The 14,921-nt window shown below is 34.5% G+C and overlaps 1 protein-coding gene across 3 annotated transcripts in view; it reads left to right on the plus strand.

Annotated features, from left to right (window-relative positions):
• Positions 1 to 14,664, plus strand: part of Mastl (microtubule associated serine/threonine kinase like) — a 31,136-nt gene extending 16,472 nt beyond the window's left edge. For 2 of the 3 annotated variants that reach the window (XM_076831440.1, XM_076831442.1), the window contains 5 exons: positions 954 to 2,096; positions 3,596 to 3,737; positions 9,534 to 9,647; positions 9,764 to 9,865; positions 13,279 to 14,664. In XM_076831440.1, the coding sequence (XP_076687555.1) occupies positions 954 to 2,096; positions 3,596 to 3,737; positions 9,534 to 9,647; positions 9,764 to 9,865; positions 13,279 to 13,436 (1,659 nt within the window). In that variant the 3' untranslated portion in view covers positions 13,437 to 14,664. The remainder of the gene's footprint in view (positions 1 to 953; positions 2,097 to 3,595; positions 3,738 to 9,533; positions 9,648 to 9,763; positions 9,866 to 13,278) is intronic. The other variant, XM_076831441.1, reaches the window with a different exon arrangement.
• The last annotated feature ends 257 nt before the right edge of the window (positions 14,665 to 14,921 follow it).

Consider the following 14,921-nt stretch of genomic DNA (forward strand, 5'->3'; position numbering starts at 1 on the left):
GAAAAATCATTCTAATGGTGGGTTGGGATTGTGGCTCACTAGTAGAGCACTTGACTAGCACATGTGAGGCACTGGGTTCAATCCTCAGCACCACATATAAATAAATAAATTAAATAAAGGTATTGTGTCCATCTACAACTTAAATAAATAAATAATAATAAATAAAAAGCATCACTCTAATGGAGTAATCTTATAAAAATCCTCGTCACCATGAATTATTTTGCAATATTGCATACAAAGCTCTTGAGTATACATGAGCACTTGCAGATAGTTGGAATTCAGTTTTGAGAAAAGCATTTTGTTATCAATTATCATCAATTCCTCATATTGACAATAGATTTTAATTCCTGCTGTTTTTGGAATTATTACTCCTGTGAAGTGGTACATGTTTATAGTAACAATGTTTTTGCTATTTAAGTTTTTATTGTTTAATTTTCAATCCCTAGGCATTTTGTACTTTGGAATAGAATCATTCATATACCCCTACTACAAAACATATATACATAATGTCCAAATTTGCCTAAGTATGTTACCCATAATAATATGTAGTATACTATCAACCTATAAAATAAAGGATAATTGACTTAGATTTCAGATTATGTTTCATTCAAAATAATGTGCATAAACTTATACTCTATGTGCTTATATTTCTTTTTAATTCTCTGTGATTATTGTTCTTTTGTTTTAGTGAGAATAGGTAGCATTATATTTTATGGGGTTATCTATCACACCTAGATGGCCAGAAGGTAGAGAGGAGTTCAAAGCCACCCTCAGCAAAAGCGAGGTGCTAAGCAAAGCAGTGAGACCCCATCTCTAAATAAAATATAAAATAGGGCTGGGGGTGTGGCTCAATGGTCGAGTGCCCCTGAGTTCAATCCCTGATAGCCTCCCATCCCCCCAAAAAAAGAATCTCAGCTTTATATAACTAAAAAAAGTATTTCTCTTCCTCTCAGGAAAGTGATGAAGCATCGGGCTCTACAATGATGAGTTGGAGTACAGTTGACAAGTTATGTGCAAAATCTTCAAATGCTGTTGAGACCAAAAGTTTCCATAAAAAGGATCTTGAGTTAGCCCTTTCTCCCATTCACAACCCCAGTGCCATTCCTGCCACTGGAAGCTCTTGTGTAAATCTTGCTAAGAAATGCTTCTCTGGGGAAGTTTCTTGGGAAGCAACAGAAGTGGATGTAATTAATGTAAATATGGCCACTGACACAAGACAGTCTAGTTTCCATGAGTCAAAGCAGTGGACTGTAAATTCTAGTGATTTATCTGAAGAGCACCTTGGGAAAAGAAGTTTAAAAAGAAAAATTGAGTTGGTTGACTCTAGTCCTTGTCAGGAAATTATACAAAATAAAAAAAACTGTGGGGAGTATAACCATAGTAATGAAATGATAAATTGTAACACAAATCAAAATTCAGGCTTAACAGCTGAAGTTCAGAATTTGAAGTTATCAATGCACAGAAGTCAGCAAAATGACTGTGCTAATAAGGAAAACATTGTCGATTATTTTACTGATAAACAACAAACACCAGAAAAATTACCTATACCAACGATAGCAAAAAATCTTATGTGTGAACTAGAGGAAGATTGTGAAAAAACTAATAAGGACTACTTAAATTCTAATTTTCTATGCTCTGATGATGATAGAGCTCCCAAAAGTATTAATATGGACTCAGATTTGTCTTTTCCTGGAAGTTCTATCATGGAAAGTTCATTAGAAAGACAATCCTTAGATCCAGATAAAAGTATCAAGGAATCCTCTTTTGAAGAATCAAATATTGAAGATCTACTTATTGTATCACCAAACTGCCAAGAAAATACCTTGCCAAAAGAAGATGAGAACCCTGTTATCCAAGACAGTAACCAAAAAATATTAGCTCCTTCTTCAGATGTGTTGAAGACCTTAACTCTTTGTAAAAGAAATGCCGTAGTTTTTCGAAGTTTTAATAGTCATATTAATGCATCCAATAATTCAGAACCATCCAAGATGAGCATCACTTCTTTAGATGCAATGGATATTTCATGTGGTTATACTGGCTCAGATCCCATGACTGTCACCCCTACTCAAAAAGGAACACCCTATATGTCATATCAGGTACATTACAGGTTTTTAATAATTTGTTCTTTGAATTTTAGAAAAGTAAATTTTTAAGAAAGACATTCACCTCTCAGCTAGACTATAAGATATTAATTAACTGTATAGTTTCATCCTCCTTATTGAGAATCTATGAATTGTTAGAAGTTTCCTTGCAGAATGGTAAAACTGTAGTAACAGTTTATTACTAACAATAGTATCTTTCATTTGTATAGCACAATATACTTTTCTAAGCAAATATAATCACATTTTTACTTGATCTCAGCAATACTATACAATACAAAATTAAAGTCTACTTTCTTCTTTCTTCCTTTATTAATAGAGCTTTGTGGTTTTATATATAGTAGTTGGGTTAATCCTGACAAATTAAAATCTACTGTTAACCTAGTGTCTTCCAAGGACACATTTAGATTATCTCAATATAGAAAAAAAGTTAAAATGTATATAATTAAAATAACAATCCAGGTGCTGTGGCTAATGCTTGTAATCCCAGCAGCTCAGGAGGGTGAGGCAGGAAGTCACAAGTTCAAGACCAGCCTTAGCAACTTAGCCAGGCCCTAAGCAACTCAGTGAGATTCTCTCTCTCAGTGAAATATAAAAAAGGGCTGGGGAAGTGGCTCAGTGGTTAAATGCCCCTGGGTTCAATCCCTGGTAACAATAAATAAGTAAATAAAAATAACAACAAATTGTGCTTATTTTCTAAACCTTACCTTTTAAACCAAAAGCTTTATATTTTTTCTTCCTTTGGAAGGACATCATAATATAAAAAGCATGAACTCTGAATTTAGGTTATAAAACTAGAACTTACTTAGGACTTAGAAGTGCCTCAACCTCAGAGCCTATTTTTCCAATTGTTTGCAGAACTGGTCCTCCTGGACTCAAAAGATTGTTAGACAATTTTCTTAAAACCTTTTAAATGCCATTGAGTACAGGAGGTTGTTTATATTTAGTTTATCACATATTGTCCTAATAATTCAATCATTTGTCAGCAACAACTTTTCTCAGTAAATCTTCCTAAGCTTTGTGTTTATCCATGCTGTCAAAATTTTTTTCTTGCCAGGCACTATGGCGCAACCTGTAATCCTAGCAGCTCAGGAGACTGAGGCAGGAGGATCAAGAGTTCAAAATCAGCCTCAGCAACTTAGCGAGGCCCTAACCAATTTAGCAAGACCCTATCTCAAAATTAAAAAGGGCTGGGAATATAGCTCAGTGATTAAGCGCCCCTAAGTTCAAACCCTGGTACAAAAAAAAAAAAAAGAATTGTGCACGTTTTCATTGTTGCTTGTGTATCCAGATATTATCAAAATAATTGATGTTATCTAAGCTACTGAATTTCATTACATGTAAGGACTTTTTCATAATTACAACTAGTTGTGAATCCATTGAGTGTATCTTATATACCTCCAGTCCATGATCTAGCTTTTTTTAATTTTAGTACTTTACTTTTGGTAAAAAGAATTAAGATTTATTTGTTGTCTCTTAAAATCCTTTTGAATTAGCAGACCCCAAATCAGATCAAATCAGGAACTTCATACCGAACTCCAAAAAGTGTGAGAAGAGGGGCAGCCCCAATGGATGATGGCCGAATTCTAGGAACCCCAGACTACCTGGCACCTGAGCTGTTATTGAGCACAGCCCATGGTAAGACTTGTATGTCTTGGGTTTTGAATCGTGATCTATCACTACATTTATCTTTTAAGGTAAAAATTATTTTAAATTTGATACTTACCTTACTAACTTAAAGTAAAAGAAAATATACTCATGTAATACTTTTTTTTTTTTTTTAATTACAGTACTGGGGATTGAACTTGAGCATTCTGTGCAAGTGCTTCATCCCCAGACCTTTTTTATTTTGAGACAGGGTCTCAATAAATTGCGTACACTGGCCTCAAACTTATGATCCTCCTGCCTTAGCATCCCAAGTAGTGAGAATTACAGGTGTATGCCATCACTCAGCTTGAAATACTCTTTTCACCCATATATTATTGTAGGAAAAGAAAAAGAAATGGCTGTTATTTTCTGAATGTAGAAGACCAAATACTAAAGGACATGTAACTATTTGTCCTTTGCCCTTTTTGTTTGGGGGGAGGGGAGGTACCAGGGAATAAACTCAGAAGCACTCGGCCACTAAGCCACATTCCCAGCCCTATTTTATATTTTATTTAGAGACAGGGTCTCACAGAGTTGCTTAGCAGCTCACTTTTGCTGAGACTGGCTTTGAACTCATGATCCTCCTGTCTCAGCCTCCTGAGCCACTGGGATTACAGGTGTATACCATTGTGCCTGGCTATCCTTTGCCTTCTTTGATTCAGTCTCATAATATAGAGAAGCCCACCTCCCACCCCCTACATTATGTTTGCTCTAAATGTTTCATATCTGGTCTACAATGCTTATGACTATAATGTTGGGCCTGAATTTCTATTCAGTGTCCAGAATCCTCTTCCTGTTTTAGAACTTATCCTCGCTTACAACTTCACCAGAATAGTCAAACCAGAACTGAACCATCCTTCAAAATGGTACATAATAATGAGAAGATATTTTCACCTGTCTTCTTTATTTTCTTTCCTTTCTTTCTTTAAAGAATATTCCTTTCCTACATTTTGAAATGAACTATATTCATTTACTAAACTTACTAAAACTTCTGTAATAAAGTACCACAAATTTGATGGCTTAAAACAACAAAAATTTATTGTCTGATAGTTCTGGAAGTTAGAAATCCAAATTCAAGGTGATGACAGGGCCATGTTTCTGCTGAAACCTTAGGGAATCCTTCCTTGCCTCTTACAAGCTTCTGGTGGTTTCCTAGCAATCTCTGGTCCTCCTGATGTGGTAGCTGCATCATTACAATTCTACCTCTGCAGGTGGTTTGTTTTCTCCCTGTGTCTGTATTATATGCTGACTTCTTAGAAGGACAGCAGTCATATTAAATTAGGGTCCCATCCTATTTCAGTCTATCCTTTTAACCTAATTAATTACAACTGCAGTGCCTCTATTTCCTAATAAAGTCATATTCTGAGATCCTTACTAGGAGTTAGGACTGGGTTTTTTGTGTTGTTTTCTTTTGTGATACTGGGTATTGAACCCAGGGCCATAGGCTTGCCAGTCAGGTACTCTAACCCCAAGCTACATCACCAGCCTGGGAGTTTGGACTTTAACATACTTTTTTTTTTTTTTTTTTTTTTTTTTTTGCCGAAGTGACAGTTCAGTCCATAAGATGAATTTCTTCTTCAACATCTTGATGTTAATTACTTCCCTTTTATTTGGGCTCCTTTGGTTATTACCTGTTTCATCCTCCTCATTCGACCTCTCACACCATTTCTGTTTTTATTTCTTTGCTTGTTTTTATCCCCAGCCTGAAAGTAAATTTCTACTTTTGTCTTGACCTCACTGTGAAATGTCTCAAAGGTTGCCTCTTTTCTTTGCCTGATTATTTTTGTTCTGGTAATGTACTTGTTATCTTGGCTATTTAACTGAAACTTTTCTTAACCATTACCACCGTCCTTATTGTCAAACCCAACAGTTTCTTCTCAGTCTCATTCCCCTTAACCTCTATTACAATTGTCAGGTTTTTTCCCTTATGTCTGTCAAGTATAATTCCCTCAATATACATGAGGGATTGGTTTCATGTTTCCCCAAGGACTACTAAAATTTGTGAATGCTCAAGTCCCTTGTATTAAATGGCACAGTTTAAAAAAAAAAGGTGGTGGTGGTGGGGAAATGGCACAGTATTTGCATATAAACTATGTATACCCTCCTGTATACTTTAAATCACCTCTATATTACTTATAACATCTAATTTAAGTAGTTGTACTTATGGAATAATTATAAGACAAAAAAGAAGTCTGTACAAGTTCAGTACAGATGCAGTTTTTTTCAAGTATTTTCTACCAACAGCACTGGATAGAGGACTGAGTAGTTCTTCAAGATATTGCCCCATGCTTCTGTTCCCTTCCCATAGCCCTTAATCTCATCACTCCAAAGGACTTTAATTGTTACCTCTGTTTTGATGATCCCCAAATCTCTATCTCTAATCCTTTCCCTAGGCAGCAGACACACAGCCCAACCTGCCTAGTCAGCATTCTACTGATCTTTCAAGTGTTGCATGTAAAAACAGGACTTGTTATCCAGCTCACTCTCTGTTCCCTATTTGTTTCACCATCTCCATGGAGACAATCATTCCTACATTCAGGCATTAAATCCATTTAATTAGATCTCTGCAGAGCTTTTCATCTCTGCTACCATTCTAAGAACCTCATCTTTGTCTTTCATTATTTTTAATGGTCTTCTATCTATCTGATCTTCTCATTTTCATTCTATTGTCTGTAATCATTGCAACCAGATTTTTCTTCCTAAACTATGGTTCATTCTGGTTGTTTTTTTTTTTTTTTTTTTTTTGGGAGGGAAAAACTATGATGGTTCCCTCTGATCTGCTAAACAAAATCCAAATTCCTGATCATGATGCTCAAGACTCTAAGCTCATCTCAAAGAATCTCTTTATATGCTTTATGCTTTCATTCCTTTTCTTAATGAGATACATTTAATGTCCAACTCTTCCTTATTTTGCACATGTATTTTTAGTTGACAGTCATTATCCAATCAAATTTCTTCTCATCTCATCATCAGTTCAAATGTTTTATCTTTATAAAGTATCCCTTGACCAACTACTAAGAGTTATTTATTTCTATATCACCTTATTAGAAACTTGGGGACTGAGAATGCAGTTCAGTGGTAGAGTACTTGCTTGACATGTGTGAGGCCTGGATTCAATCCCTCACACCATGGAAACAAAACTAAACCAAGCCAGGCACCATGGTACATGCCTGTAATCCTAGCAACTTGGGATGCTGAGGCAGGAAGTATTAGAGTTCAAACCCAGCCTCTTCAACTTAGCAAGGCCCTAAGCAGGGTTCCCAGATGACTTCCATCATCTTGTCCCTCAAACAAGCTGAGTTTCTTGTAACTTCTTGGGTACATTTGTGTTTCAGCTATTTTAACATTGTGTTAAAAATATCTATATCATCTCTTCTTGAGAAGGCCGTTTTCATCTTATATCTGGTACACTACCTAAAAATAGTGAGGGAATTAACTCACAATTTTAACAGAGTGTACCTAACTATTGTTTTCTTACATGCAGGGTTTCTGACTTCAGGTAAGTAAGCTTCTCTATAAAGTAATGTGGCAGAGCACATTAAACTATAGTCAAAGTGTAACTAGATCACATTGCATAATAAAATAATGTTTACTTTAAGCTCAATACAATACTGAACTGTCTCTGTTTTCTGAGCAGAAAGACATCCAGAAAGATGATTGTTTATGAAAAAAAATGTAGGTAATGACTTTTTTTATAACTTAAAGGTATCAAAGAGTAAAGAGACAAGCTTTTTATGACAACAGAAGCAATAGTTTTGATGAAGTTATTAAAATCGAATTTTCTACATTTTTAAATTTCTTTACTATTAGAAAATAGAAAGATAACAATATCAATATATCTTTACAAATTATGAATGGGTTTTGAATTAGAAAGCCAGTTAGTATAAAACAAGCTTGTTCTTTTTCTCCAGCTAATAAAGTGTTGTAATTGCTAAGATTTATCGTAATATGTGGTCTTATTAGACTTTGACTTAAGTATATGGTTATCTGTGACATATCTGTGGAGAAATCATGAATGCTTTTAACACAAGTACAATTTCAGCTGAGCTGGGTATGGGTTCTAATGTCTAACTCGAGGTAAATAAAAATACATTTTTTCCTGATTTCTTCCAGCTTTCCTGTTATTTGGTTAAATTATCTAATCCATTAGAATAATTCTTTCTCCAGGCTGCTTAAAAGGTGTACTAACTGAGTTGGTCTGTATGTTTTTATAATGATTTCTATAGAAATAGAAACCTACAGACCATTAGCATCTTATAATCCTCAAAGGGAACAGGGGATTATGGAGTTTGCAGGTAAAAAGGTACTCTAAATGCATGCAGTTTTTTCCACAATGCTTTCTTACTTCTTTTAAAATGGGATGGTGGCCGTTGCTTAACTACAATAATAAAGTTTGTGAAATTGTCTTTAAAGAAGTTGGGTGCAAGCCAGGTAAATGGCACATGCCTATTATCCCCATGGCTCTAGAGGCTGAGGTAGGAGGATCACAAGTTCAATGCTAGCCTCAAAAACTTAGTGAGGCATTCTGCAACTCGGCAAGAAACTGTTTCAAAATTTAAAATGCTGGGATGTGGCTCAGAGGTTAAGAGCTCCTGGGTTCAGGGGAAGGGCAAGAGAGAAAGAAAGGAAAGGAAGGAAGGAAAGAAAAGGGAAAAGAAAGAAGCTGGGTGCAATGGTATATCTCTCTAATACCAGCTACTTGGGACTCTGAAGCAGGAGGGTCAAAAGTTCAAGACCAGCCTCAACTTATTGAGACCTTGTCTCAAAAAGTGAAATAAAATAAAAGGTGCTAAGATGTAGCTTAGTGGCAAAGTGCCCCTGTGCTTTTAAATCCCCAGTACTAAAGAAAAAAATAAAGGTATAAAAGAATAATTTGTAGCAAACTTAACTACAAATTCTTAATTTTAAAATTAACCATTTTTTATCAAAAATTAATCTTTCTGTAGAAAATACTTTATTCATGAACAGAAATAAAAGTGTAAACCAATTTATATGGTCATGATTAACATAATCATTAAAATCTTTGTATAGCTGGGCATGGCACATGCCTATAATCCTGGGTACTAGGGAGACTGAAGTAGCAGGATTACTTAAGCCCAGGAGTTCAAGGCCAGCCTGGGCAATATAGTGAGACCCTTCTGAAAAATAAAAAACAACTTTGTATACAAATATTGTTTTCAATGTTATTCAGATATTAGTTTTACCTATTTATTATCTCCTAATTTCTTCTTCAAGCCAGAATTTAAATATTTTGTTAAACTAATTTGTCTTAGGTTCTTAAAAAGAATAAAGCCACATTAAAACATTCTATAATTAGGGCCTTCCCTCCTTATCAAGCCATCTTCCAAGTTGTATAAATGTTGCTGTCTCAGCTCTTCCTTTTGTGAAAACAGTGGAGTACAGATAATCATCTAAATGTACTTATTCCTGACTCGAAATTAAGAAGTAGCATGTCTTAGAGAATATTCTTTAGATTAAATGCATCCTTTTGTTGTGCTTTAGGAATTAGAATGCATAAAGTACCCAGGATATCAGAAGTTATTAATAAATGAAAATAAATGGCTTTACTGTTCCTTTAAATAGCTGTGCTAGTTACCAGTCTAAATTACTTAGAAAATAAAGAGGAAAGTAATATGTTTTTGGATTTTTGTACTGTATGAAGACAGTAGAAAGCCTTAGCCAATGAAAGCCTTGATTACGCTCAAATATCTCTACACTGATATTTTAGTTGATCAGGTATTTGTGGGAAAATGCTTGCAAATTCAGCTATTTCCTCCTAAATTCCAGGTCCTGCAGTAGACTGGTGGGCACTTGGAGTTTGCTTGTTTGAATTTCTAACTGGAATTCCCCCTTTTAATGATGAGACACCACAACAAGTATTCCAGAATATTCTGAAAAGAGGTGATTCATTTTCTCCTATTTTTCTCATTGAAAGATTAAGATAGATTCATTTAAGATAGATTCATTTATCTGTTAAGCAGCAATTAACAAGTTTATTTGTGTATTTATATTTATAGATATCCCTTGGCCAGAAGGTGACGAAAAGTTATCTAATAATGCTCAAAGTGCAGTAGAAATACTTTTAACTATTGATGATACAAAGAGAGCTGGAATGAAAGGTAAGGTTTTATATTAATAAACTCTCTTATCGTTGGTGATTATTAATGACAATATTAAGTTCTAGTACAATACTACAGATAATCTGACTGCTAAATGGTAAAAAGATGATTTCATTTATTTCTCTCTTCTAGGTATATACATTAATATATTTGTCATACTCCATTAAAATTAAGTACAGTCAAGATAAAATATTCATACACTGAATTTTGTTATTCCCACAGAGGTACCTGAAGCAGTCTTATATGTTGGTATCACACCCTGATAAAAGTTAACCATCAACAAATACAGGAAATTTGTTTCATGAAAACTTCCTGTTTTATCATTTCTTAACTGCTTAACTTCTAATAACATTTCTCATTAGCAAATTTATCAGATTCCAGACAAACTTAGTACATTAAGAACCATTCGATGGTTTTCTCACTGCAGGAGTATATTAAGTAATTTTAAAATTCTAGTAAATCTCATCAACAGCAGCCTTAAAGTAATTTTGTAGGGCTGGGAATGGGAGAGCTCATGCACAAAGCCCTAGGTTCTACCTAAGTACCTAAAAATAAGTCCTCTTTGTGATAAGGTATTACCATATCTTTATGGTAATATAGAGACATATAAATATTATGTCCCAAATACATTTTGATATGAATTTGGGTATATTTAGGAAATCAGGCTTTAGAAATAATGTCATTTGCATCAGCTTCTAAGTGTTCCCTTCTCTTAAGATCAACAGTGTGAATTTCATCTACTCTGGAGGCTGAGGCAGGAGGATCACAGTTTGATGACAGCCTGGATAACTTAGCAAGACCCTGTCTCAGAATAAGAAAGGTTGAGGATATAGCTCAGTGTAGAACACCCCTGGGTTTGGTCCCTAGTGTTAGGGAAGGAGAAAAAAAAAAAAATACACACACACAAAACAAAACAAAAAAAAGAGTGTGTTTGTTTATTGATTTAATTGAACCTATCAAGTGACTTCATGACTTCAAGCCCAGGGCTATACTAAGGATGAACTAGACTGAAGTCCCTTTCTTTATGGAACTCACATTCTAGTAGAAAGACAGGTTGTAGGCAAACAGCCATAACATAACATGATGCATGGGTGAGTACTAGGAAGAAAACTAAAGCAAAGTGAGAGGATACAAAGTGATGGCAAGAGATGTTTTTAGATATGGTGATTGGAAATACCTCTATGAAGAGTGAGTTTTGATCAGAAACCTGTAAGAAGTGAAAAAGTGGTCATTTGAAAACTCAGCTTTAGCTTTCTGAAGAAGCCTAGGACTTCATTTATGTTGCTTGAAATACATCAACACCCACAAATTTCAATTCCAGCAGTGTACATTGGGTTTGGACACATCAGATCCTCACAGTGTTACTTCAGAATAGATGTGGGTATCTTAACACAACATATTGGTCAGATTGCTATTATAAAGCATGGTATCATTCAGGTGGCAGCAGATAGCTTTGAAAAAAAAAAACTAAGACTCTAACTCTTATTGATAACATATTATATGCCTTATGGTTATGTGTTAATCAGTCTCAAGCTGAGTGAAGACTTTATTACTACTAGGACTCTAAACAATCATCTACCTTGTTACACTAGTGGTGCAGAAAGTATTAATCAGCATGGGGCCAAAATAATTGCCAACTTCAAGGAGAAAGAATATTAAGATGAATGTATCTAAAATTCAATATTCTTTCTTGTCACACCCATGGAAATTACAGTTTCAGTCTATTGTGATATTCTAATGGGCTATGATATGGTGCATTGGAATGATTTTCAAATATTTTTCTAGAAGATACATTTAATGAAACAGAAAATTGATAGTAGTAACTCTTAATCTCTGATATCTGGATATAGTGGGAAGCTTTGTGATCCTTTCATAACTACTCATTTTCATTTAAACTTAATTCACAAAGGAATTATAATTTAGTTTAAGGGTTGAAGTAACTTTTTTAAAAGAATATTTTTTAGTTATAGATGGACACAATATTTTTATTTTTTTAATGTGGTGCTGAGGATTGAACCAAATGTCTCATGCATGCTAGGCAAGCACTCTACCTCTAAGCCATAACCCCAGCCCTGAAGTAACTTTTTTAAACTGAAGAATACCCATCCTCTGCTTCACTCTGTAAATTGTTTGTTGAAGAAACAAATATCTGTGGTGTCATTAGTAAGAACATTTTTCTTTTATCCCCACTTATTTTTAGCAACTTATATGATTTTCTGAAGAAGAGTTTCTCTGCTTTATCCAGATAATTGTGGGGCCTGTCCTGTTGACTGTAGAATATTTAACAGAATCCCTGGCCTCTACTTGGTAGATGCTCCCAAATTTGTATCCACCAAAAATGTCTCCAAACATTGCCAAATGTCCTTTAAGGGTAAAATCACCCAGAACCACCATTCTGATAGTTATCCATGCTCAGTTATTTTGAACATCAAGAGACAAATTCTTTGTATGTAAACTATTGTTGCTATTTTGTTCCTTTTCCTATTAGGCTTTTAGTATAGGGAAAAATCAACTGGTAGACATTAATCTCCCAACTCCTTACCCCCAATACAGACCCATAATTCTTTCCTGTCTATGTAGTCCTCTTCTAATATTTTACTTAAGTTGGGTTACTTTTTGTGTTGGTTTAACAACTTACTGCCTTAATTTCTTGTTTGTTAACATCTCTATTGTTGGTTTAAGGATTGAAAGGTTCAGGCTAGGAATGTAGCCTAGTGGTAGAGAGCTTGCCTAATGTGTGCAAGGACCCCAGTTCAATCCACAGCAATGACACATACACAAAAAAGAAGAGTTAAGAAAAGGGAGGGTTATTTCTACCAACTAAATATCACCATGTGGTCAAATAAATGAACATACTTTTATTTTAGTAGGCAGAAAGAAATAGGAAGGATGAATAAGGTATCATCAATGTATATGTTAAAATTATTAAAATCACCATGAAGAAGGATGGAGAATAGGGAAGAAAGCAAGGGAGTGAAGGATGAGCTTCATGCTCAAGCTATCTGGGGCAATAGATATTGCTAAAGATTTTAGTGATATAAATAAGTGGTTAGGCCTTGTAATGAGAACTGAAGCATTAATCATGTGATGTCAGCTTTATGGAAGTTGTATTAGGGAGCCAGAAGTAGGCCAAACTCTGTTCTCTCAGGTCAGAGATTGTGTAAGAAGATGCAGGCAGCAAGAAAAATGCTTCATTTGTTCATTTGGCAAATCTAAACCAGGAACCTATTATATGCCAAGTAATAGATAAAATCAAATGGTATTTGACCTTAACAGGGAGACAAGACATTTGTAGAATTGGCATTGTAAGTTCAGGCAAGATACATGTTAGACATCCCCTTTTTAATTCCGAAAGGTAGTACTTACTTAGGTAATTGTTTCATAATATTGTTTTGTTTCATATTTTTCCTAAGAGCTGAAACGTCATCCTCTCTTCAATGATGTAGACTGGGAAAATCTGCAGCATCAAACTATGCCTTTCATACCTCAACCAGATAATGAAACAGATACTTCCTATTTTGAAGCCAGGAATAACGCTCAGCATCTGACTGTATCTGGATTTAGTTTATAGCATGTAAATGTTTCTTTTATTTAAACTTGTATTATAGAATAAGCTTCATAATTATATACTCCTTAATATTAAACTGATAAAAGAGGGATCAAAATAATTATTCTACCTGGGTTGATGAGCTTTTAATGTATGTGACAGCTTTCACAGAGTTAAAAAGATATAAGAAATGTAATTAGTAATATCTCAACTTGAGAACTGTATATAAATCTTCAAATCTTTTTAAACTTTATTTATTTATTTTCTGCACTTTATGAAAAGTAAAGCATCAATAAAATTAGAATGGCACTACCACTATAATACATAGAGATAGTTAGCCACAAGCTTGATTTTTTTCTTTATGTATTGATTGTAGTCCACCATTCAATGTGGTAACAACAAAAAAGGTATGGTTTCATTTGAATGTAATTTATTTGCCCATGTTCTAGCAACTTAGGGGTATGAGGTTGGAGGATCGCAAGTTGCAGGCCAGCCTAAGCAACTTAATGAGACCCTGTCTCAAAATAAGAAAATAAAAAGGGTAGGGATGTGGATCAGTGGTAAAGTGCCTCTGGGTTCAATCCCCAGTATGGAAAAACAAAAACAAACAACCCTGTGGTCTCATGGGCAATCATTTAAGGCATCATTTGTAACCTCCAAAATGTAGCTGGAAAATTTCTTCACTCATTAGTGTAACTCTTTTGGGAAACAAGAACTAAAAAAAGGACTAGAGTTTTAGTTTACAAGTTACTAATGATATAGTTTTATTGCCTTGACTGCTTTTGGTGCTTGCCTTTAGGATATTATTTTTTTTAATACTACTGGAAAGGTTAGGTGTGATATACTGTAAACAATTTAAAATAGTAATACAATTTAATTTTGCTTAATAAATATAATTATAAAAGTAAATTATCTGTCAGCATCAACACACACTGTGAGCATTCAGCTGAGTCATATCTTAAATTCATTGAGGTTTTCAGCATACTTAACACCTAAAAGAGCAAAGGTCAAATATAAATGAAGCATAAGTCTTCTGCTAATAATCTTTTAAATACCATTTTCTTTTTGCACATTGGCTTTACTGTTTGCCCTGTTGTAATATAGTTGACAAAGATACAAGTTTAAAACAGTTAGAGTGAAAGATATGCCATTATAATATTTCTTTCTAATTGAATTCATGGGCTAGAGGTTTTACTGAGCTTGTTTTAGTAATGACTACTTAGATTTAATGCTCCTCATAGTTACCCCTTGTAATAAAATGTTCAAAATACAGTTGTTTTAACTTCATTTAGTTTGAGTTATACATTTTTCCCCTAGATGAGAGCATAGAATTACCTATCATCTTTTTATGGTATTGTCAAGTAGTGAAAAGAAAAAAGGCTGTGGAATCAAACGGATCAAACCATCACTCTGCCACATTAAGACACCTTAGCAGATTAATTGGGAGCAGCTCCATGTTGGGGATTATACTGATTACTTTGAAGAGTTGGAACGAGCAGAGCCAGATTA

The sequence above is a fragment of the Callospermophilus lateralis genome, chromosome 13 (genome assembly GCF_048772815.1).
Source record: "Callospermophilus lateralis isolate mCalLat2 chromosome 13, mCalLat2.hap1, whole genome shotgun sequence".
Lineage (NCBI taxonomy): Eukaryota > Metazoa > Chordata > Mammalia > Rodentia > Sciuridae > Callospermophilus > Callospermophilus lateralis.